The sequence below is a fragment of the Microcebus murinus genome, chromosome 3 (assembly GCF_040939455.1).
Source record: "Microcebus murinus isolate Inina chromosome 3, M.murinus_Inina_mat1.0, whole genome shotgun sequence".
Taxonomy (NCBI): Eukaryota; Metazoa; Chordata; class Mammalia; order Primates; family Cheirogaleidae; genus Microcebus; species Microcebus murinus.
Window position 1 is genome coordinate 24,850,624 of NC_134106.1, and position 25,392 is coordinate 24,876,015.

The 25,392-nt window shown below is 47.4% G+C and overlaps 1 protein-coding gene across 1 annotated transcript in view; it reads right to left on the reverse strand.

Annotated features, from left to right (window-relative positions):
• CAPN13 (calpain 13) overlaps positions 1–22,507 on the reverse strand; it is a 55,547-nt gene extending 33,040 nt beyond the window's left edge. The window contains exons 1-6 of the mRNA XM_076000446.1: positions 22,288–22,507; positions 12,321–12,393; positions 10,941–11,056; positions 5,669–5,805; positions 1,521–1,695; positions 553–624 (exon numbers count right to left, since the gene is read on the reverse strand). Of these exons, the coding sequence (XP_075856561.1) occupies positions 553–624; positions 1,521–1,695; positions 5,669–5,805; positions 10,941–11,056; positions 12,321–12,393; positions 22,288–22,485 (771 nt within the window). The 5' untranslated portion in view covers positions 22,486–22,507. The remainder of the gene's footprint in view (positions 1–552; positions 625–1,520; positions 1,696–5,668; positions 5,806–10,940; positions 11,057–12,320; positions 12,394–22,287) is intronic.
• Positions 22,508–25,392: the final 2,885 nt, after the last annotated feature.

Below are 25,392 nucleotides of genomic sequence, written 5' to 3' on the forward strand. Positions count from 1 at the left end.
GCGTGAGTGTGGCCTCTGTCCCTCCCCCTGGCTGGGAGCTGGGGAACCGGGAGCAGCTGTCTTGGGCTCACAGGCGGAGGCCCCACGTGGGGGACAGCAGAGCCACCTACCAGCCCCGCACCACCTGCTCACCTGGGAGAGAAAGGAGCTTCGTCTTGTTTAGGCCCCTGTATTTTGGAGTGTCTTTGTCACAGCAGCTTAACTTGTGCATAACAAATAAAACCCCTTTCCAGGCAAAACATTGCCCCTGCTTTTAGGGCTAGTCCCTTAGTCTACTTAGGGACGCAGACCTGCCTGAGATCAGCGCAAGGACAGCAAGACCTCGGGAGGATTCCTGGGGGAGGAAGTTACTGGGTGCCAGAACTTCTGGATGAACAGAAGACTACGGCTGTCCCTGGTGGGCGCCACTGAGGGGGCAAGGGTCATAGATACTCATTTCGGCTTTGTTGGACTCGCTGGAGGCACCCAGTTCTGGCTCCTGCTTACAGGAACAAGAATGCTGGTTGCTGGGCAGAGGCCAGGGGGGAGCTGGCCAGGACGGGGCGGCCTCACCTGCTCGGCCCGGGTCACGGTGTAGGCGTGCCCACTCACCAGCCCGTTCGCCATCACCGCCGAGCCTGTGTCCTTCAAACAGACAGGCAGAGCAAGCATTAGACATCCACAGCTTCTTCCGAGAGACAGACACACACAGCCCAACGCTGACTCACTTGGGGATGGCGAGGGCCTGGAGCTCTTTTCCAGAGAGGAGTGGGAGGGTTGCTGGGTGGGCGAGGCTCCAGGGATTTGATGCCTCGGGAGACCACCCCCATGACGGAGCCCAGCAGAGTCCCAAGGACCTGCTGCTCACTCCGCCGTCCATTTGTCCTCAGTGAGACACAAACACACCTGCTGGGTCACTTGCGGGGGTCAGGAGTGCCCACCCCTGTGCTGTAAGTAGTTGGGGATTAAACTGTATCTTGGGTTTCTGGTGTCACTTTGGATCGGGGATGCATGTTGCAAAGCCCATGTGTTTCAAGGAAGCATCCCCGTGGATAGGGAGCCCGATCCAAAGAACAGACTCAAATAATTTGGGGGGTCGTCCACGCTTTCAAATCGGGACAGCTGCCCTTGGGGTGTGACTTTAGAGCCAGGGAGAACTGGAGGGCCCCAGGGCTTCCTGTAAACTTAAGGCAAAATGATGGATGGGAAAGCCCCCACCACTCTGGGCCCTATGGCTCCTGGTCACCACGGTGTAATAGGTCGGGGCTTTGGCATCAGCACCATTGGAGGCCCAGCCACTTACTGGCTGTGTGACAGTGAGCACTTTACATAGCCTCTCTGAGCCTGGTTTCTCTCCTATGAAGTGAATTCTGCCTTCTCTGCCCCAGAGGGAGGCTGTCGCAGGGTTAAATGAGGTGACTTGGAAAAGCAGGCCACCCATGCTCCAGAGAGGCCACTTGCCATTTCCCCCTCTAACAGAACAGGCCCCTGGCTGAGCACAGAACATGCAGCCAGTACGAAGGGCCGCCTTGTCTACTCACCCTGTTTGGGGTGGCACAGGTCATCAGGGAGCCTTCCATGGCTGCTGTCTTCACCACCGTCAGCAGGTGGGAAGGGGAGGAGCTCAGGTGGATCGTGTTGACCACGCCGCCCGTGAGGTCCACCAGGGCGTCCGGGAGGTAGCCTTTGTGCAGGTGGGAATAGGATCCGAGCAGCCTGGGAGGGTAAAGCTGGATTAGCCCCTGGGTGCCTTTGGTGAGACACTCAGGAAGGGAGGCTGTACGCTGACCCTGTGCACGTTTCCCAGGTGAGGGACTGCCTGATCCACTCTGGACCATGGCCACCAGCCTCCTGTTCGCCTGGATGGAGATTCCAGCGATATCCACCCATCCGGGGACTTATACTGCCCTCTCCACCTTCCTCCCCTGGTGCCCAGGGCCTGGACAGCCCCACAAGAGGTAGCATCATGAAGAGGTTGGGAGTGCAGGTGCCAGAGCCACAGACCAGGGGGCAAATCCCAATTTCATCACAAGTTTAGCTGCTTGACCTTGGGCATGTGACCTACCCTCACAGGGCTGTGCTCAGCATGGTGCCTGGCATGTGGCCAGCCCTTAGGGAATCCTCACTGTCCTTACAGGAGTCTCTACTGCTTCCTGTTCCATTTAGCAACAGTGTGAAGTACTGACTGTGGGCCAGAGACAATGCCTGGTGTGTGTTAAAAGACAAGCAAGACCCCATTCTTGCCCTCAAAGAGCCTGTGTCACAGCCCTATGGCCATGGGAAGCCTCGGTTCTCTCTCTGTGCAAACCCTGATCCAGAGGTCCCAGCCCCAGAGTTACCCACTTACCCCCAAATCATTAGGGAGGAGAGCTGACTTTACTGAAGGTAAAGGTAAGGATAAGTCTTATATAACACACCCCAAAATTCAGCCACTTAAAACTCTCATGCCTATTCTCCAAAGCACTTCTTCCTGTCCTCCCACCTGCCCATGGGGCCTCTGCTTCTGGGGAGACAGGCAGGGCAAGACCAGGAGGCCCTGTGCTCCCTGGGAGAGAGGGTGGCTTGATCAGTCACAATGGAACCAGTGACACAGGGGACCAACAGTCAGGTTTGCTTTGAGAACTCCCGTTCCTGTCAGTGGGGTACACTGGGAGGGCTCCCATGGAACCCTAAAACACAGGCAGGACAAACCGACAAAGGACGTGGAGCTGAGGCCAGGCCGGGCAGGACCCTGGGGCTGCCTCCTGGCATCAGAGCCGCCCCGTGGCTGACTGCTGCCTCTGCCACGAGGGCTTCTCACCAGGGGCCTGCGTTCCCGTCCCGGGCGGGCAGGTGGAGGCAGAGCCCTTCACTGGGCCACGGGTGGCCGGGAAGCCCCGCCTGTGGCTTTGGTTCCAGTGACACAAAGTCACACAGGGGCAGGTCCTGAGTCCTCCCTGCTGCTCCCTCTAACGGGGTCTTCAATCTTGGACAAGACCCCTCCCCTCCCTGACCTCAGCCTTCCGAGTGGAAACAGCTGGTGGGCTGGCTCGGCTCTAGAAACCCTTCAGACACTCCCTTCTCTCTTGTTTCCACCTCCGTCATTCTCTCCTCTGGGAGATCACCCAGAATTCCAGAACGTTCACTGTAGCAAGTACACAGTGAGCAGCCACTGTGAGCAAGACACTGTCCCAGGCACGAAGGAAGAGCTTAGGAAGCCTTTTATTAAGGAAAGCCAAGGGGGCACCCAACAAAGGGGCGATTCCACGGGAACTACCATGTGGCAGATTTGTCTCCACTTGTTCTAACACTGGTGCTGATCTTATCCCTGCTCCCTCGCTCTGACCCGGGTTGTGACGAGTGAGGGATTCTTATCTCTGGGGGGTTTGCTCAGTCAACCACAGACCCTGCCTTTGGCCGTGGGTGCGCTCAGCGGGGTCCTGGTGCTGGACTCTGTTGACGTCCCACATGTATCTGGCTCCTGTTCTTACCTGCAGAGGGCTTTGCTGAGGCACTGGAAGTGCATAAGGACAGGGGTCAAGGCCACGCCCCCCAGTGCCACCGCCTGCTCACTGCAACAGCCCCTGCTGGGTATACACTTAGGCGTCCTCCCTGGCTTCAAACGGGGCTGTGCCAAAGCCACTCCAGAGCAGCAGCAGTGGGGACAGTCCCCTCCCTCCCTCACAGCCACATGGCCACTGTCCCCGCGTCTGTGGGCCTCGTCTGCTGCCTGGCAGCACAGTGCTCTGCAGTCACCACAGGGACACCCGGCCCAGTGGGAAGGACTCCTCCACTTGCAGCCGGCGGCCCCGCTGGGCATCTCCCGGAGGCTTCTCTCACTGTCCTCGACGCCCGCAAAGCCTGTCCCAGCAGCAGCTGGGTGTCCTGACAAAGCGCTCTCTTTCTGCCTTACCAACACGAGCTCGCAGAGCCTGCTGATGCTTCAGGGACGTGGCAACTATTCTTAGCCCCCTGCGCTGACAGCAGATAGAAAGGAAAGGAAAGAAAGAACCCTGTACGCCACAGCTGTCACTGTTCCTTGTCACCTGAACCAGGAATTCTGAGAGAGCCTGTCCTCATCCCTCTGCTTCAGCCTCACTTGGGGGAAAGGTCTCTCTGCTCGGCAATGTACGAAGGAGGGAAGGGTTCCGAGGTCTCGCCAGCACCAGAAAGGATGCTGCAATGCCACAGAGATCCCATAAAGGATAGCGTGCAGCCTGCCGGACCTTGCCCCTCAATCGCCTCTCTATTTCACAACCTCTGGGGAAAACAAAACCACAATCATGGACATTCAACGGACTTGACCAATTCATTTTCAGACTCCCCAGCCAAGAGGATAAGGGAAGGCGCACCAGGCTGTAGTCTGCACCCTGGGGGGAAAGAGGACCTGTCTGTGTGCACAGTCCTGCGTGCCAGCACTGAGTTCCAGAGGAAGCAAAGACAGTGCTTTTCCTGCAGGACTGATGGCACCGATGGATGTGTAAAGTCCCGTGACCTGGGAGAAGTGGGCTCGCCCCCTCCTGGCCTCAAACACGACATGATCTTGGGCAAGTCACTTCACCCCTCTGAGCCTCAGTTTCCTCATCTTTCCTGGAAGAAGGTAGGGTGCAGTGTTGACAGAGGTCCCTCTCAGATCTAAAATGCTATAATCCTATTTCATTCACTCCTGCATTCCAGAACTTTCTTCTTTAGATGGGGGAGGATGGCTTAAATAGGTTTAATAGTTTGAAGCATTTTGTCCTCTGCTAGGTTTCTCCAGGGGGTGCAATGTGGACTCTGGGTCCACTTTCCCATTTCTGTTCTAGCTGAATGATTGTTTCAGGTCATCTGTTAACAAAACGGGGTCAAAGTCATCATTTCATCCCGCAAGCTTTCCGATCCTCTCAGCGAGCCACCACGCTACCTCCTTTTACGCAAGGAAAACACGAGGCCCTGGAGTGATGAGGGCTGAATTTATACTGGGAAGATAACAGCAGTGTTTGTGTAAGTAGCTTAGAAGTGAATTAACCTCCCAAGCACGTGGATTGGCTCAACAACCTTGGCTGTTATCTGGGCTTCATTCTCAAATGCTAATGAACAGCTCCCCCTGACACTGGAAATAAGCAAAAAATGTGAGCTTCTCATGAGTTGCCTCAAAAGACAGAATGCACAGAAAGAGGTCTTGAGGCATCTCACTGTTTAGGTGGCGACTTCCAGAAGGACGGGATCTGGCCAGACTGTAGTGCTCTTAGTAACCCTGGGGCCAGGACCGAATTCAGCAAGGGCTGATTATGCGAGGTTTGAGCATCTTGCTAACTGATGTCCCCAGTCAAGTGACTGGAGATCCAGGCTAACCACTCATACCTGCCATCCCAGCACTAGCTGGAGGCTCAGTGTCCCCACGTGTGAGATGGGGGCTCGGTAGGATGGTCTCTGGAACCTTCTGCCTCTGTAACTCTTACTCATTTTCCCCTCGAGGGTGTGGCCCTCTGCACTTTCACCTGTTAGTGACGACTCCAGCTCTGCGTGTCCCCCTCAGCGCATGCCTCACACACAGACATTCCAAGGGAAACTGTCCCCTCCTCAGCTCCCACCCACACGGCAGCTGCCCTGGCCACCATCTTTAGAGCTGCTTGAGCCTGGTCATGGCTGATGGGACCAGGGGTACCTGACCGAGCTTGACCAGTCAAGCTGCTGGGCGGGCCGGGCTGAGGGGCCGGCCCCTACTTACTTGGCGTAGGCTTTCTCCAGCAGGCAGGGCCAGAACTCTTGGTTGTCATTTCGTGGATGCACAAAGAGGTATTCTTTGCCCACGACAGGCAGGCGGTCGTCAATCACCACTTCCACCCACTGGCCACACTGCCAGAACTGGAAGAGAGCCAAGCATGTGCCTTAACAGCAGTAGGGTAGCAGGGACCCTCCAACCCAAGCCAAAAGCTAACCACAGTGGCAACATGACCTCCACGGTACAAGAGTGAATTCTCTCCAGAACAAAATCCCAGCCCAGGTTGCTGGGCCAGGGACAGACATGTCCTCTCCACTGGCAGGTGGAGAAAATGAGTCACAGACCAAGTTAGTCAAGGAAAATGCAGGTAGGGAAGAAGGAGACTTGGGTTCTAGCTTGACCTTGCTACTATCTGTGGCCTCACTTGGGCAAGTCCTTTGTGAGCTTCAGAGACACACGCGAGACTCTCCAGGTACTTCTCATGCTCAGAAGGTGGTAGGGAGCAAATGCTAATGACAAAGGCTGGCACGAGGGAGGCAGAGCCACCAGCAGCTGAAGGATTTAAGCAGGTGGCGAGGAGATAGGGAAGCATCCCAGACGGTGGGGACAGCGTGGGCAAAGGCCTGGAGGCGGATGACATGGATGGCTCGGAAGGACCGGGCAGTGACAGACTCGCGCTGGCCTTCCCCTCTCCTGTCAAGCCGGCCCTGCCGTTAGAGCAGCAGAAAGGAATCTGGCTGGCACTGCTACTGCTAAGAGCGCAAATGAACCAGATGCTGCTCTCCAAAACAGACTGTTTTAATCTTTAGCATTCAACTCTAAATGGTTCACCCGGGGACACCGCCAAATGAGGAAAATTCATAATAAAGCCAGCCTTTTGGAGTCTCCCTGTGCAGGAGAAGCAGCAGGGCTTCCGGCTTCAGGCCCGAGCCCTGATGAAGGCCAGCGTCCGCCCGGGGGCTCTGCAGAATGCTGGGTGGATGTGATCTCTCATCCGCGTGGCCTTTTCCGCAGCTGGATGCCCCAGATGTCGGGCTGTCACATCCAGCCCAGGACTCACTTTTAGAGCAGAGGTGGAGACTGGGACAGAGATGTCAGCTGAGACAAAGCAAAGCAGAGGTTCTCACAGTCACTAATGAGCCAGCGCGCTGTGGAGGTTCCGCACAGCTGTGGACTCGTGTTCCTATTACAGTGAGCGAGCAGTAAGAGGCACAGGCAGTGAGGCTGAGGGGCCACAGGGATGTTATTAAGAGGGAGATCATAAAACACGTCTGAACACTGAGCAAAGTAAAATCCAGCCCCCAAAAATGGGTACTGGAAGGACGATATGGATTTTGTGCTTAATTGGGTAGCAACATATAGTAGACAGCATCCGGTTGGTAGAACTCTGCTTAAATTCTGGTTTTGCTTCTTGCTACCCAAACAACAGATGTTGAACAAGACACTTTATTCTCTGTGACTCAGTTTCCTAATCTGTCACATGACAGGAAGCAGAAGAACTGCCTCACAGGCTGAGGTGGTGAAAGTGAGATCATAGTTTGAGAGTAGAGACTGGTTGTCAATAGTTGTTTTGTTCAGCACCCGGGACACACAGTAGGCCATTAGGACCGAGTGAGTGCTGGCTTGAATGAACTCTTCTGGTTAGTTCATCTCAGAAGTCACCCTCACCCCTATCTTCCCGCCAGTAATGCTGACCAAACTCTCTCCCTATATAAAGGGGACATCAGATAAGATTGCCACTCCCAGAGAGGATGCAAGTGGCTTGCCTAGTGGTTAAGCATGAGGCCACCAACCTGCATTCCCTGATTCATATCTCTGGGTGAGAAGGGCTGGCATTTGGATAATGTCTGTACCCTCTAAGAACCATGCTGGTACTATTTTGCAAAAATTAAAGGGTCTGACAGGGACATCAGAAGTGTTTTGGGCAAAGCGTCGGAGGTGCCCCAGGCACTGGGTGCCTTCCAGAGATCAGTCCCTGAGCTCATGGCAATGAGATCTATGGAAGTCAGCCCCACTGCAGCTGCTTCTGAGAAACTGTGTGACTTTCTTTGTTACCCCAAAGGGCAGAGTGTGTCCTACTTGGGTCTCAAGTTGTCCTAACCACCTAACTCCCACCAACACTGGTACCCCTGGGGTGAGCCCAGACACAGCTCAATCCTGGATCCACTAGCTCACTCCTAGATAGGGTCCTTGGGCCAGCAGCAGTAGGATCACCTGGGTGCCTGTCAGGATACCCAGTATGCAAACAGTGGGATGTTAGGAGGCAAGAATAAGATAAAGGAAGGGGCCTAGAAATAACAAAAAGGAAACTTAGTTGAGCAGAAGGATGTAGCTTTTCAGGTTGAAAAAGTTCACTGAATTTCAGGCAAGATTGATTTTTAAAAGGCCATCTGGATATGTTCTAGAGAAATGTCTGAACTCCAAGGAGAAAGATGCATCTTACAGATTTGCAGTTTAAAAGAACATGTTGCATATGAAGTCAAGAAAATAGATTAACATTGAATTTTTCTTCTGCAACATTGGAAGTTATAAGACAATGGGACAATGTTTACAAACATTTCAGGAAAATAAATGTGATCCAAGTATCCTAAACTGAACTAAAATATCATTCTTAAGTGAGAGCAAATAAAAAACTCATGTATTCTGAGAAAATAATTCAAGGAACTACTTCTATCAAATGAAGGTTAAATTATAACAAAAATCTTAAGAAGAAATGAAGGGTGGAAGAAACAGTGGTAAACAATGAGTTTTAAATATGCTTTCTATAAGAAACATATACCTATAAAAATGAAAACGAAATTGATCATAAAAAGATGAACAAAGATAAAACAGGAAAATGCAAACAGCAGGAAGCTGAAACGGCAATATGACTATCAAATAAAAGGAAATTCAAGGCCAGAAGCATTAAATATAACACATAGTGATATTATACAAGTTTTATTCCAACAAGAAGATAGAAGGATCTAAACCTTTGGGCACCAAAGGACATACCAGGAGAAAGGTAAAGCCACAACATCTGAAAACTTAAGAAGAACTCTCCAGACAATAGCAATGAGAAGAAATTCAATTTACCTCTTTTACAATTTGACAAATCAAGCAAACAAAAAATAAGCAAAGATAAAATAATTGCAGATAATACAATCTGCAAATAAGTTTGATTCAATATGTAAAGCTCATGACCACAGGATAATATGCATTCTTACATGGCCATAAACCATTTACAAAAACTGCCATGGACTTGGCCATAAGCAAAACTACTTTAATAATTTCCCCAAATATAGACATTTTATGAATTATATCCTCTGAATATAATGCATTACAACTAAAACTTAGCAACCAAAAGATTACTCCTTACAAAACTTAATCACTTGAAAATTAAATAGGCTTTAAAGAAACAGCTCTATATGGAAGAATAAATCAAAACTAAAAATATATTATCTTGAAAATCAATAAAATAAGACATTTTATATCAAAATCTATAGATACAGATAAGATCACAGAAGAAAATTTATATTCTTAAAAGCGTTTACCATTAAAAAAGATTAAGAATATTAAGTGTGCAGTTTCAGAAAATTAAAAAACAAATTAACCAAGAGAAAGTAAAAAGGAATTAATAAAGATAAAATTGAAATTAATTATATAGTAAATAAAATCTCAAAAGAAAAAGAGTAGAAAGAATAATGAAAATCAAAAGTTGATTTGTTAAAAACAATACAACAGATTGGTTAAAGAAAAGTTGGATTAAGAAAAAAGGAAAAACAAAAAAAGGAAAAAATATAGCACTGGGATTGAAAGAATAGATTTAGCCACAGATTAAAAGAGATTAAATGTATTATCAGAGAATCATATGAGTAACTTTATGGCAATATGTGGAAAAACTGAAGAAACTGTTGATTTTTCTAGTAAAGTATAAATTTCAAGAATTAATTCCAATAGAAATAAGAGAACCAGGTAGATCAATAGCTATTGAATACATCGGAAGAGTTAAAGAAATCACATTTAAGAAGAAGGCAGGCCCAGGTAATTTAACTATTGTCTATTTTACTTTCAAAGAACAAATAATCAATGATTAGTAATCATAGTAATCATTATTCAAATTATTTCAAATCAAAGAAACATGTGTAAAGCTCAGTCAGTTATTTTAAAAAGCTAGCATAACTCCAATATGTTAAAAATAACATACACTAGAAACCAATTTTACCCATGATCTAGGCACAAAAATTCTAATAAAATTTGTAGCAACTTGAATCCAAGAGTGTACTAAAAGAACAGCATATCAGGAAAGCACATTATTAAAATCAAGAGAGGGTAGGATTTAACTCTTGTCACTCTTATTCAAAATTTTGAGGCTCTAACTAACATGACAAGGCAGAAAGAGCAAAATAAGTTCTATGAATATTAAAAGGAGAGACAAAATTATCTTTATTTGCAGATATTAAGTAACTAAAACAACCCAGATTCCGCTAAAGTAGAAAATGAGAAGTAATAAAAGAATTTGGTAAGGTGGCTAGATGCAGTTTAATATGTAATAAGTAGTAGCTGTGCTCTTTCCAGCAACATCTAGTTAGAAATGAGGGGAAGAAAACCTCATTTACATCGGTTACAAAATTGTAAAATACTTGAGAATAAATTTACCAAGAAGAGTACAGCACCAGTATGAGAATGAAACTATAACATTTTATTGAAGGGCATAAAACTAGTTCTGAATAAATAGAAAGGTATACCATGTTTCTGGAAAGGACTAATTAAAATAATAAAAATGTAATTTTTCCAAATTAACTCACAAATTTAGGTCTGCTCCATTCTGTATCACAAGGGATTTTCTTTTTAATTAGACAAAATGGTTTTAAAATGCTCATGAAAGAATAAATGTGCACGAATTACCAAGATAGTTTTGAGAAAAGAATAATGAATGATGAAGGATAACTTATCCTACCAGATGTTGCCACTTCCTATTAAGCTACTGTAATCAAAATAACACAATATGGCACAGGAATCGATGCGGAGGCAAAAACTCCACGGCAGTCACAGCGTTCTCCATCAATGCCGCCTGTGTCTATTGTGTCTGCCACTTTTATTTACACGAAAATATTTTAATTCTCATCCTTCCTGTGTGTTGTCAGGTCATAAGCTCAAATCCTGTTTGGGAGGGAGGCGGGGTAACGTGAGTGCCCTCCACATCTGAGGCTGCCAGGCCGTGAGAAAATCCAAGACTCTAACCTCCCCTGCGCTCACAGACAACCCCATCATATAAGGAAAATCGCAGCGATGCACATACCCGGAAACGGAAAATCCCCGCATACTGGTGTGAAAAGCTTTGGACCATCAGGATCTTCTGCAGATACCGTGGGTTCTGAGTCAAGGAGCCCAGCGCTGCCAGGAACCAGCAGTCTCCTGTGAGGGGATATAAGCTGGGAGAGGCCGACTGGACACATCTGGAAGCCCCATCCCATAATTTCACAGGCCCTTGCCTCCAGAGTCTGCACACCTCCTTCTGAATAATGCATTTTGGTTGTTTTTTTTTTTCTTTCCTCTGAGAGAGGAGAATTTGGGAAAGGACTCACTGAGGCCAGTTCCAGGTGGCCGTGGGGGGCGGGGGGTGGCTGGTGCGGAGGGCAGGGAGCCCCAGCCAAGCTTTGGCAGCGCCGGGAGGGTCAACCTGCCCCCTGATCTTTTTGGCAGAGGTGCCCACAGCCAAAGTTACAATGAATTCCACTGCCCGCCTTGGTGGCAATGGGCAAAACTGATTTGTGGTTTTCGTAGGTGAAACCCTAACTGGGGGATCGTTGGCTGTGACCGGGCAGGCTTCTATCGACTTGTCCATGACACACTGATTCTACCAGGTGAATGAAATCCAAGGACAGGTATAAGTCATTTGTAAGGCCACATTTTGAAGGCTTAGAGTCCATTCTCTGAGGGGTTGTAGTCTTTGCTGGTTCCTCCCACTCTGGTCCACTTCCCCCTCCCCGGCCACCAGCCCCGCCCTCCACTCTTAGGCACCTCCCTCCCGGGCTTCTCTTGGCCACACCTGGGACCGCCCAGGGGCCTCCTCTCAGGCAGACCCTCCTGTGGTCCTGTCCATACCCCCTGGCTCTGAGCAGCTCCCTTGCTCTGGGGCTGTGTGGTGGGGTAGGAGTCAGGCAGTCCTGGATTCTAAACTCTGTCACTTACTTATTATGTGACATCAAGTAAATGATTTTGCCTCTTGGGCTCTCCATCTCCACATGTATAAGACAGGGGCGTTGCAAGGAGTAAATGGAACCGCACGTGCAAAGTGTCTCCTGCAGCCGTTGCAGAACCTGGATGCGCATTTCTTTCCTTTTTCCTGTCTCCCTTTCCTTCCTCTCCTCCAGCAGCTGATACCTCCCTGTCCTCAGTGCTCAGACTAAACACCGAGCTCGTTTTCTCTCTTCCTTTGGGAATCCCTCACCCCAAAGGGCCCTGCACACCCACTCCTGGGTAGGCGGGTGTCTGGGCACAGGAAAGGGGCTGCAGGCTGCAGGGCTGGGCACAGCAGCTCCCAGGCAGCCAGCCTTGCCCTTCAGAAGCTGGGCAGAACTCTGTGGGTGGGCACCGTCCTCCACTGTCCCCACCCAGTGCCGTGACTCGGGCAGCCTGCCCTCATCCAGGGCTGGGAGGGAAGACGTTGAGTTCTTACCTGCCTTTCCTTGTTGGATGTCAAATCTGCTTACACCTTCCAGGATGAAGTGAGGGGAGCCGTTGGATAAATCCTTTGTGGGAAAGAGGGAGAAAAGCTATGAGTGTTCTTCATGTCCTTATGTCCCAGTGTGGTGCCTAAGACAGCATGCACTGTGTCTTTGAGGGGTAGAGGTTAATTCTTAAATGGGTGCTTAAAATCCGGGTTGGGAAAGTTCCCCTCCTCCTGCAGGCTCTGCTGCTGTCAGCACGCAGGTGACGAGGGGGTGCAGACGTCACCGAGGAGACGGGCCCTCAGTGCATGAGCATAGTGTACCAGGAGATGACACAAACAAGGACTCAGGATCCTGTAGCCAATAGCCATTCCCATCCCTACAGGCCAGTGTTTTATTGAGAGGTTATAAACAAATCATTAAAAATAAATAGAATAGGCCGGGCGCTGTGGCTCACGCCTGTAATCCTAGCTCTTGGGAGGCCGAGGCGGGCGGATTGCTCGAGGTCAGGAGTTCAAAACCAGCCTGAGCAAGAGCGAGACCCCGTCTCTACTATAAATAGAAAGAAATTAATTGGCCAACTGATATATATATAAAAAATTAGCCGGGCATGGTGGCGCATGCCTGTAGTCCCAGCTACTCGGGGGGCTGAGGCAGAAGGATCACTCAAGCCCAGGAGTTTGAGGTTGCTGTGAGCTAGGCTGACGCCACGGCACTCACTCTAGCCTGGACAACAAAGTGAGACTCTGTCTCAAAAAAAAAAATAAATAAATAAATAAATAAATAAATAGAATATAATTATTGGAGGAGACTTTTATAAATATAATAAAGTACTGCCGCTTTTCATAATAAGGCTTTTCTTGGCAAATGGAATCTCTCAGAAATCAGCTTAGGCATCCTGGACTCCAGGTTCGAGCCTGGCCACCGGGATACAGGTGTGCACGCGCCATCTCTTTGGCCACCCCCGGGCTAACGCACAGTGAGAGCCTGGAGGCCTCAGCCCCTCTTCTCAGGAACTGTGACCCGGTGCCTGGTCCTTCCCCAGCCTCCAACACACACAGCAGCCACCAGCCACAGAAAGGGCCCTTTCTGGGGAAAGTGGGGCACGGTCAGCGGGCATGAGCACCGTGAGTCCCTGAAGGGCTTCCCGGGGCACATTGGGAGAGCGCTGGGCCGGAGGTCTGGCTCCCACCCGACGCCTGCCGGCTCTCTAGACTCGCCCCCACCAGGAGCCTGCAGGATTATCCTCCTCTCTGCGCAGCTCTTCCTGGGTTTCTGTGTATAAGCTTGTGTAATTTGGTAACTGATCCTGTATCATTTCTTTTCACATTAACAAATAAGTCCCCAGAGAGCAGGCCTGCAAAGTGGAAACGGATTCGTTTGCTCAACAGCTTAATGTACACAGGCGTGCTCCTTGTGGAACCTGCCAGCTCTTCGCAAACTGACAGTTTCCTGGTGGAGACGTGGATGAAGGGGCAAAGGAAGGTGTGCCCGCCTGCAGAGACACTGGCCCCGCTGTGGGCGTCATCGCACCAGGCTTCCTCCCACCGCTTTCTCCACCAGTGCCTGACCCCGCCTGGCTCCAGGAGAGGCGCACTCAGGCCCAGGCCCTCCCAGCGAGGGGGACTCGGGCAGCACCAAGGCCGACCCCCTGCAGAGCCATGATGGGCAGGACGTGGGGTCTCCCCGAACACAAGCAAACGGGGAGGGACACCGGGGAGGGGCTTTGGCTGTGTGTGCAGGGCCCCTCGTGGACCGCGTTTAACACAGCTTGGGGCACTTCCGCAGCCTCTCACTGTCTCCTCTTCTACTGGAAAAAGGGACTCACGGTCTCAAAGGAGGCCTGCTGTCAGGAGCAGGATGCTTAAGGTCCTGCACACACAAGAAGTAAGGAGGAGGTGGAGGCCCTGGGGTTTTCCCACCAGGAATAAAGACAGCTTTGCTGTTTCCTTGCCCCCAGTCGTGGCTCTTCTTCTTCCCTCCAGGGGTCCCCAGGGCAGGGGTGGGGGGCGGTGCTTGGAGAGCATGTCCAGACAGACCTGGTGTGGAATCCTGGCCCCACATGTCTCCCTGGGTGACCTTGAGACCTTGAGCCATTTCCTTCACTTTGCTAAGCCTCTGTTTCCTCATGTGTAAAATGGGAACAATAACACAAAATGTAAGGACAGTTGGGACAATCAAACGACGAGACAATCAGGCAGTGGTGGCCACGCATCAGAGCCTTGCTGAGGGCTGGGTGCCTGGCCCCTGGACTTTCTCTGGCAGTCCCTCAACAGCCTTCCCAAGCAGGACAGTCCCTCCAGTTACAAAAGAGGAGGGATGTGAAACACTCAGTGCAGCCTCTGACAGAGTACATGTTCAATAAATATTGATTTCCTTCTTCTAAAATATTTGCAAAATTTAAAAGGCTATACTCAGACAAACCCATAGCCTCAAATGCATTCATTGTTAAACAAGATAGAATAATAACATGAATTAAGCAGTCAACTCATAGATCTTAGAAAGAAAAAGGCAAAAAAAAAAAAAAAAAAGCCTCACCAAAATAGGAGGAAGAAAGTAATAAAGAGAACAGTTAGTGAATTATAAAATAAACCAGAAAACCGGCAAGATGATAAAGTAAATAAATTGTTCCATTTGGGGGGATGGGTTTACATTGACCCAACCTTTGGAAGATATGGTAGAGAAACCCAAATAAAATTAGAAATAAAAACGGGGTTTTAGAAATATAAAATCATGATGTAGAATTTTATGTCAATCGATTTAAAAATACTGTTGATTTTCTGACAAAAATGAACATGGTTGAAAATGAATCAAGTTTATAAATAACCTGAAAAGATTTGTAACCTTGAGATAGTATTTGAAAGTTATCCAAGAATATCTCTCTAATATTCTGAAAAGGCTCCTAGGGATAAGTGATTTTCCCGTTCCTCAAATTTTCAGGGAATAGACAATTCCTATGTCATTTACAGTTTCAGTGTTTAAAAAAAAAAAAAAAAAGAATCCTTCCACCATTTAAGAAGGCAGAATAGTCTTGCTGTCCAACTGAGGGAAAATACACACACACGCGCCCCAGAATAATGTTGCCCAATCTATTATCATCAAGTAAGATTTGCTATAGAAATGCAGAATGCAAGGTTGATTTCATATCAGGACATCTAATCTAATCGTGAAATAGCACTTAATGGGCCAAAGGGGAAATTATTTCTATCCTTTTAATAAATGCTATGAAGACATTTGATAAACACACAACTTTTTATGATTTACCAAAATAGTAAAAGTTAAAGTTAAAAAACAAACATTTTAGCTAGTTAGGAATGGGAAAGTGTTTTAACGTGATGAAAATTAAATGGCAATTATTTGAAACCACAAATGAATAGTCAACATCAAGTTTATGGGGAAACACTGGGATAGTCTGGATCAAAGGTGGGTACAAAACCAGCACCTATGTCTTCTGTACTCTAAGCTTCCTGTCCCCCCCACCCCACACCCAGGGCTTCAGAGCTGTGGAAAATAGTCCAAAGAGAGGGAAAGTGGGAGGGATGGGAATTACACTCGGAGGGTTTTAGTCTGCCAGGCTGGCTTCTTGAGACAAGGTCCACTAGAAAACAGGCAAAGATGGCTGAGAAGATGGGCGTGCTCTGGGTGAGTCACCTGTTACTAGACACATCAGGACAGCAGTGAGGCCGGAGTGACAAGAACCTGAATCAGCTTCCCACAGTCCCCAGCGGCTTGCAACTCAGAATCCCAGCAGCTTTGCAGCTGTGGAGACTGGCGGGCCCACCGCCCATGACTTTAGTTAGTAGGTCAGTCAGAGGTGGCCTTCGGAATTTACACGGCAACTCGGGTGATCCTGAGGCCCAGCCAGGGCGGGAAAGCAGTTCAGAGAAGTTGAGCGATTTGTCTCAGGTCACACAGGGCGCAGACTAGGAATCAGGCGTCTGCCTCCACTGTGCCTCGCTCTTCACCTCTGACCTCACCGGCGGTCAGGGTCTTCCCAACGTTAGTGTTTTCTGACTCTGGGGGAGGGACTGGGCCTCGGAAACACCGTCTGTACAGAAGGAAGCTGTGATGGTTAATTTTATATGTCAACCTAACAACTGCATCAAGGGCGCACCCAGATATTCAGTTAAACATTATTTCCGGGCATGTGGGTGAGGGTGTTTCTAGATAAGAATAGCACTTGAATCGGTGCATGTAGTCATGCACATTACCCTCCCCGTGGGGGTGGGCATCGGCCAATCCACTGAGCGCCTAAAGAGAACAAAAGATGGAGGGAAGGAGAGTTTTCCCTTCTCTGCCTGGCTGCTTGAGCTCAGATACCAACTTTTTCCTGCCTTGACACCGGGAATTACACCATTAGCTCCTCCGGTTCCCAGGCCTCCGACTCAAACTTAACTACATCCCTGGCCTTCCTGGGTTTCCAGGTTGGAGATGACATGTCAGACATCTCAGCCCAATGATCATGTGAACCAATCCCTCATAACAAATCTCTCATAATAAATATATCAATAGGATATATATTAAGATATATATAAGTATATCAGTAGGATATATATTAAGATATATATAAATATATCAGTAGGATATATATTAAGATATATATAAATATATCAGTAGGATATATATTAAGATATATATAAATATATCAGTAGGATATATATTAAGATATATATAAATATATCAGGATATATATTAAGATATATATTATCTATACATAAAGATAATAAATTATTGATAAATATATCAATAGGACACACATATATAGTAATATATTTTATATATATATATATATACACACATACACATACACACCCATCACTAAGATATATATTATTGGCTCTATTTCTATGGAGAATCCTGAATAATACAGAAGCCATCAGCAACAGTCAACTAAGTAATCTCAGTAACTTAATTCTAGATTGTAGAGCTCTTTCTCCAGATAAAGTTTAGAGATAATCTCTGTTACATTAGGTATGTCAGAAGCTCATGTAATGCAAAATCCCCTGGAATCTTCGAAAATGCCCTCTCTGAAAAGGTACTAAACTAGCCTCCAGTTGCCTCCGGAGGTGTGTCTTCCACCGTGACAGCACTTTGCATATCCCTGCATTCTCTCCAAAGGCTGTTCACACACCTCGTCAGACTGCATGCTGCTCTTGGATGAGGGAACACTATATTTAGCATCTCGGCATTCAGCCCGTCGAGACGGCGGCCAAAGTTCAGGCTGGGACAGGTGGCAATGTAACTCCCTTCTCTATTTTTGCTAGAGGGCTTTGATTTATTGGCATCAAAGTTCTTTGGCACAATGGCAATTAGTTGTTGGCACAGCCACTTTCTGTCATTTTCTATTACCTGTGGCCTTTGGTATGTCTTTGCAACCTCACTGACACTCGTATCTCCAACTTGTTAACCTCTTCCTTTCCTGAAGAACACATTGTGGTCCCAAGGTGGGTCATTTCTAGTGAATGATCCTTTCAGAAACTCTGGCTGCAGGGAAGATGAGAGTTGTTGCCCAGATAGGCAACACCTCCCTCCGGTGCGGCCCCAGGCAAGAGTCCACAACGGGGCTCTATGCTGAACTCTGAGCCCGAGTTGGGCAACATGCTTGGGGCACATCGGCCATTCCTCAGCCGAGAGGTGAATTCTATAGTGTCCCTCACTATAGAATGAGGATGCAGATGAAGTTTTAATCTCTCCATCTGACACACATTGGTGACCGCTGAGAAGATCTACAGTTCTGTACTGTCCAATATGGTAGCCTTAAGCCATATGTGGATCCGTACATTCAAATTAATTTAAGTTAAATAAAATTAAAACTTTTAATCCCTCAGTCACACCAATGACATTTCAAGTGCCCCGTAGCCCCAGGTAGACTAGTGGCTGCTGTATCGAATAGTACAAAAAGAACATTTTCATCATCCCAGAAAGTTCTATTAGACAGTGTTGATCTACTTAACAAGGATAATAATATTATCTACCTCATAGGACTGTTAGGGTAATTAAATTAAATATTGCATGTGAAGCACTTAAGATATTACTTCACACATGTGCACATTTGATAAATGGGATTTATGATTTTCCGTAAAATAAGAATTCTAAAAATGAGCCACTTTAAGCACCAAAATTTGTTTAGGAAAATGTCACTCAGATGCCCCGTGAATAGTAATTCTTAAAATTGTCTCTTGCTGAGACCAGGCGTTGCAGGGACCACGGAGGAGTGGTGTCCGACTCAATGAACGGCCACAGCGGCTGTAGGACGTGACGGGGGAGGGAGGGTTGGAAACCCCCTAAACAGAGAAGCAGAGTGAAGCAGGATGTGAAGGGGGCTTCCGCCTCAAAGAAAGTTTCAGCAGCAAAATGGATTAGTTTAATTGTTAGAGGGAGGAAGGACAAGAGGAAGAGGAAGGAAAGGGTAGGTAAAGGCGGGGGAGAGAAAGAGAGAGAAAAAGAGAAAGATGGGTAAGCATAAAACACAAAACAACTTTTCTGCACCAGGCATAGAAAGCTGAGTCTGGTTCTCCTTCCCCAGACTCTTGGGCTATTGTTGAACCTACCAAGCTGGGATGAACACTCACAGTACAGTGATGTTCATCATGGTGTAATAGTTGTCTAGTGTAAGAGCTTCCCCATTGTCTGGAAAAGCCTAGAATGTGGAGAATGCCCACAGAGCCTCGGTAGCCACCTCAGCCATTATACAGTGGGAGTTTAAGGAGCACCAGTCAACCTCTGAACAGGCTCTGAGCAAGCTGTACAATGGGAGTCAAGCTTCTAAAAGTACTGACAGCTATGATGCAGTGGAAAAAAAAAAAAGCTTCTAAAAGTAGCAGTAGGAAGGAGAACATGAGAAGAAAGGCATTTTTCACACTCCCTGACAGCATCCCCTTAGCCCCCAAATGGTTTCCTCTGACCTGCATTTCTCACTGAAAGTATTTGCTCAAACTGGCCAAGGGCTGAAGCTGAGATGACTGTGAAAAACCTGAGAATCCCAGGGGGTAGCCCTGAGGATGCTGGCCTATGGCAACCCTCCCAAACTAACCACAGTAACTGTAGCTAGTGTTTAGTAAGTGCGTACAATGTGCTAGACACTATTCTAAGTATTGTATTTATTTTTCCTTAAAGTAATAATATACAGTACAGGTACCATTTTTAACCCTATTCTTTTTTTTTTTTTACCTAAAAAATGGAAAGAAGGGCAGAACACAGACAGAGAGATCTATTTTAAAGAGTGATTGATTTCCTGGATACCTACATGAGGTAAGAGATTCTATGAGTGCGTAAAATATTATTAGTGGCAAACAGAAGCCCAGAGCATGACATGAATTTATGAAGAGGCCTCACGGGGGGCAATTTAATGTGGTGTTAGGAGTTCAGGTCTTAGAGCCAGACCCCAGAGTTCAAATCCCAGCTTTGCGACCATCCAGCTGCATGACTTTGGGCAGATTGCTCTATTCTCTGTTTCTGCTTCTCATCTGCAAAATGGGGCTAGTAATCGTACCACATCCTAGAGATACTGTGAGGATTCGGTGATTCAAAGCCCCTGAAGTCAGGCCTGCCACGTGGGAGTGTGGCCATTACTGTTAGGACGGGCCCTGGCTGGCCGTGGCTCCTCTTCCAGAGCTCTTTGCTGGGACAGCTGTGAGCTCGTAGCCAGGGACATCACAGTGTTGAAGGGGTGAGTGCATCGGCTCTTTCCTCCGCCTTCCTGCTTGGAAAGCAGGTCAGCCCAAGGTTTCTCTACTACACACGTGAGTTTGAGACCTGCATCAGGCACCCATAGATAGAATCTTTCATTCATCCACTTACTCAGTCATTCATTCATCCAAAGTCATACAGAGTCCCTATGAGGTGCTCAAGTCAGCATGAGGAAAAGTGCAGTGTGTGGAGGATCTCAGTGTAGATCCTGGCTCCCTCCCTCGCTAACTGTGTCACTCTGGCAAACCACAGCACCTGTCTGAGCCTCAGTTTTCTTTCCTACAAAATTAGGAAAGAACAAAGGAGACAAAGTAAGAGAAGGTGCATGGAAAGCTCTGGAAAGTACCATACAAATGTAAGCATTGCTAACTCTGATAAGGGACAGAAAGAAATAACAGTGTTTATAAAGAGATGCTGGAATGAAGAGTGAGTCCCTGGCCCAGTTCGGGTGAGGCTTTGGATGAAGAAGGGAAGGGGAAATATGTATTCGGGCCCTGGCTGCCTGTACTGTGGGCTCCTGGCATGATTCTGTATGAGTCGTTTCACCTCTGTTTGCCTCAGTTTCTCCTTGCCCCCAAAAGCTGTCACAAACTGAAATGATGCCAGCATCAGAGAATAAGAAACTCTTAACCTTTTCTAAATAGAAATGTTATAAAGTCTTCAACACTACAGATGTGGTCTCACATCTTATTGCTCGGCACCTTGTGAGAGAAGAAGAAAACACTTTCCCAAAGAATCTCAGCTTCTGAAAATAACAAAGGAAAAGAAAAATGACCCTTCGGAATTTCTTCGAATAGAGTCCTCTGCCTCAGCTCTCCTCAGGAGGTGAAGCCAGAAGCGAGAGTTTCTGGGGACTTATTCCTGAAGGCTGAAAGACCCCTATCTTTCTCTAAGCAGTGCCCCAAACCCACCTGATTCTCACAACTCTTCTCTTCCCCAAAGCCACAAATCTGTCGCATCTTGGTGAAAGAGGGTGTCACCTCCAGAGCTTGATTCTAGAGTTGTCCTTCTCATGGGCAGAACTGAATTAGATTTCCACAGACTGGGCAGATGCTTTAGGGCAGGGGTCCTCAAACTTTTTAAACAGGGGGCCAGTTCACTGTCCCTCAGACAGTTGGAGAGTGCATACTGTGGGCCTGGGACAAGTTGGCTGCTAAGCAGGACAGGCAGCTGAGGCAAAAACACCTGGAGGGCCGGATAAATGTGGTAGGCAGTCCGCATGTGGCCTGTGGGCCATAGTTTAAGGACGCCTGCTTTAGGGGACCTCAGAGCCTCTTAATAGACACCATCAGAAAACACCTTTTCTGTATAACCTGACCTGTCTTTGTGGAAAGGGCTCAGCGGAGTGCTTGGCATTTCATCAGTGTCCGATAACAGCTGCTGATATTGTAATCATCAGCATACTAGACATTACATAATTTTCTCTCGTCCTAGGTCCTGCTGGCAGCTTTTGGAAGCATGGACAGAAGTTCGGGCATCAGGATCCTCAAAGCGGTCCTTACCCGGGTCCTTTGCGTCAGCAGTGGCCCTGGTGAGATTACGAGTGTTGCATCTGCTGAGAAATTTCCCGTGGAGCTTCATGCCCTAAAATTGAGATAGTTCTAGAAAACCCAACAAGGCTCACCTTGCTCCAAGGTGGAGTCAGTGGCCATCTGCTGGGGTGGGGGAGCCGGGGTGGTTTGAATGTTGTCCTGCAGTGTCTCCCTAATTTTACAGCTGCTGTCTACAAGCCACATACAGGTGATCAAGCCTTTATAAGATTGAGAGTGTGAATATAAAAAAAGAGAGATGCAAGGCCGTCATTTAAATTCACTCTATCTTATAATGACTGACATGAGCTCTTCCCTTTGTGCAAGTTCTAACAAGGAAGGGAAAAATAATATCAAGGTACTGACACGTGATGAGAATAACCAGTGACAGACTGACAGACAGGCTCAGTTGCGGAGGTGGCGGAGACCCTAAAGACCAATTACTACAATCCTCATGGTTTCCCATTTTTCAGGTGAGAAAACAGGCATTTTAATCTAAGGCTGTGCTCAGCCTTGGAACTTGATTAGAGCCCAGGGGTCTGAGGTCCTGGTTGCTGTCACAGGGGCTTTGCCTCCCACTGAGTGGATATATAATACCACTGCAGCAGAGGGACCAGATAATTTCACTCTGCTTCCAGTGTGGTTTGGGCCATCTCGGAAAATCAGGGCCGAGGCCCACCCTCCTTTCAGTGGGAGGTACCGGAGCAGGCAGCTCTGAGGGCCCCGGGGCTGGGTGAGTTCCTTGGTGCTCACTCACCTGGGGCCGCTTCCACTCTATGTTGGAGAAAAACTTTTCCCGGAGCAGCTTCTGGCCTATGGAAGAAGCCATGGCAGGGAACGTCTCATCCTCAAAGAGCCAGCCCCTGCTTAGGCAACGGTCTCGCAAGGAGTTAAAGTCTTGGTCCTTGAACTTGATAACGTTGGTCTCTGCTAACAGCTCCTGGTTATGTGCCATGACTTTCTGTAGAAGGCTTCTGAGGTCCTTTCCTTCTGGTGAGAAAAAGAGATATTTTTAGGGGTGAACTATCAAGTCCTTCGTATCATCAGATGTGAGACTCAGAAGGGGACCCTAATGTATGCCCCTTTACAAGTGGGGGCACCGAGACCAGATTTGTGCTGTCCCTGGTGACACAGCCAGTTGGTGGCCAAGCCTGAACTAGAATCAGGCATCCTCACCCCCAGTTCAGCTCTCACTCTGCTGTGCTGGACAGCTTCTCACCACGCCCTTATGTGCACGAGGGGCTGTGGGGGTACTCGTACATTCCACGAACAGTTTTTGAGCACTGACCTTGTGCCAGGCACTCTTCTGAATGCTGGCAATCCAAGATAAGTTCGACATGGTCTTTATCCCCCTGTGGCTGATTATCGAGTGGGAAAGATGTGACAGTCATTCAACAGAACAGTTCAATTAAAAACATGTATATAGTCCCGTGGACGCAGAGGAGAGCAGCTATGAACTAGCATGGAGGGTCGGGGATGGCTCTCCTCTAGCAGTGACTTTTGAATTGGGCCTTAAAGGAAGAAGACTTTGCCAGGTGGAGAATGAGTAGATAGATCTAACAACAACAACAACAACAGAAAGTGCCCACAGCTGCCCTGAGTAGCTGGATTGGAAAGTCACTGGCTGCCCGAAGGAAAGGGGAGTGACTGCAGGGTTTGGTGGGGTGGTGACCGGGGATAGGGAGTGCTGGAAGAGACGTCCAGAAAGGCAGGCTGGGAAGCTGGGTGGTGACATGTTTCATACCCTGCAAGCTCTGCGTGGCATTGAAGAGGTGGGCATGACCAGATCTGTATGTAGGATCACAATGCCGGTTGGGGGGCAGGCAGAGGGCCGGCAGAGGGGCTGGGCAGGAACTGGAAGCAGGGAGGAGGCTAGGAGGCATCTGTCCAGGGGAGAGACGGTGGTGGAGCAGCAGAAGAGAAGCCGGAGGGGAGACAGATGTGAGTCATTTTATAGGCAAAGAATTGAAGGGGAGGAGGAGTTGTGTGGTGATGATCTCGCATGTGTAGACACATATCAGAACTCACTAAAGTTTACACCTTAAATATGTACAGTTTTCATATGTGCTAAATAGAGTTGTTTTAAAAATTAAATACAGTATATAGTTATACAGCCTTCAGAACTTGCTTCCCTGCCATACGTAAAAATGTAGCTGAATGTCATTCATTTTCATAGCCGCATAACACATTATTCTACAATTTATTTATACTTCTCCTCATGATGGACATTTAATGTTCTCCTCTTGGTTTTAATAAAAATTATGCTATAAGTGTTCTTGTACACCACCTCCTGATAAACATGTATAAGATTTTTCTGTAGCTTATTATATTCCTAGAAATAGAATTTCAGGGTTGAAGATATGCACATACTCAATCTCACCAAGCATGCCAAGTTGTTGTCCAAGGTTGTACCAATTTACAACCTTGCCAGCAACGTGAAAGAGCTCCCACGGCTCTCCATCCTCACTAACTCTCAATATTGGCAGCCTTCTTATCTGTGCCCATTGGTGGGAGGCAATGGCCACTCCTTGTGGTCTTAATTTGTTTCCCCGATTACGAGTAAGACTGAGTGCCTTTCCATATGCTTATTCTTCATTCATGTTTCCTCTCTAGAGAAATGAATATTCATATCTCCTGCCCATTTGTCTGTTGTGTTGTCTTTCTCTTATTGATTTGTAGGAATTCTTACTTACTCTGGATGTTTGTCTTTTGTTAGTCCCATGTGTTGTAAATACCCTCTCCCAATGTGTGGCTCATCTTCTTAATGCCTTTCCCATGTCTATTGATGAACACAGATAGATATTCTTCACTTGTCACAAATATGACTGTTTTACAAGGATTTGCTTATATGTTTAAGTATTATAAGTTGTACTAAATGTTCATTCTTATGGGAATTTAATGTAAGAAGCTTTCTGAGAGATTCTTTTTTAAACAAGAAATTTGTTTAAGTTCAGGCACGGTGGCTCATGCTTGTGACCCTGGCACTCTGGGAGGCCGAGGCAGGAGGATCGCTCAAGATCAGGAGTTCGAAACCAGCCTGAGCAAGAGTGAGACCCTGTCTCTACTAAAACTAGAAGGAAATTGATTGGTCAACTAAAAATATATAGAAAAAGTTAGCTGGGCATGGTGGCACATGCCTGTAGTCCCAGCTACTTGGGAGGCTGAGGCAGAAGGATTGCTTGAGCCCAGGAGTTTGAGATTGCAGTGAGCTAGGCTGACACCACAGCACTCTAGCCCAGGCAATAGAGTAAGACTCTGTCTCACACACACAAAAAAAAAGTAAAGAAATTATTTGTAATTAACACATACATTCTTCCAAAACAGTGATTTAAAAATTTTTATAGTTCTATAATAATATTTTTAAGAAGTCTGAAATTTATAGGAAAATTCTGAAATGGACTTGCAAAGAAACAATTTGAGTACTTAGGAAATAAAGCTGATATCTCTAGAAGCAAATATAGCCCTACTAAGCCAATTGCTTAACTTTCCCTCTCATTTTCTTTCCCCGCCTCCCCAACAGAGTCCCTGCTTTGGAGGAAGAGGAGAATTTTATACACACACACACACACACACACACACACACATATATACACACAAACATATTTTGATTTTTAGAAAGAGTGATAGAATCTTGATAAAATCACCACCTGCATATAGACAAGGCTAGACTGAGCAGATTGCTTACCATGTGCTATAGGATAGCACAACATAGCGTAGTAGAGTATAGCATAGTAAACAGACTTCACAGTTTGACCCAGAAATTACGGACAAATTGTCCTGGATTAGCTTGGAATCATTGCACTACAATAGTCACAGACCTCTGTCCTGTGTACTATCCTGTTTAATATTTTTACCTTGAACC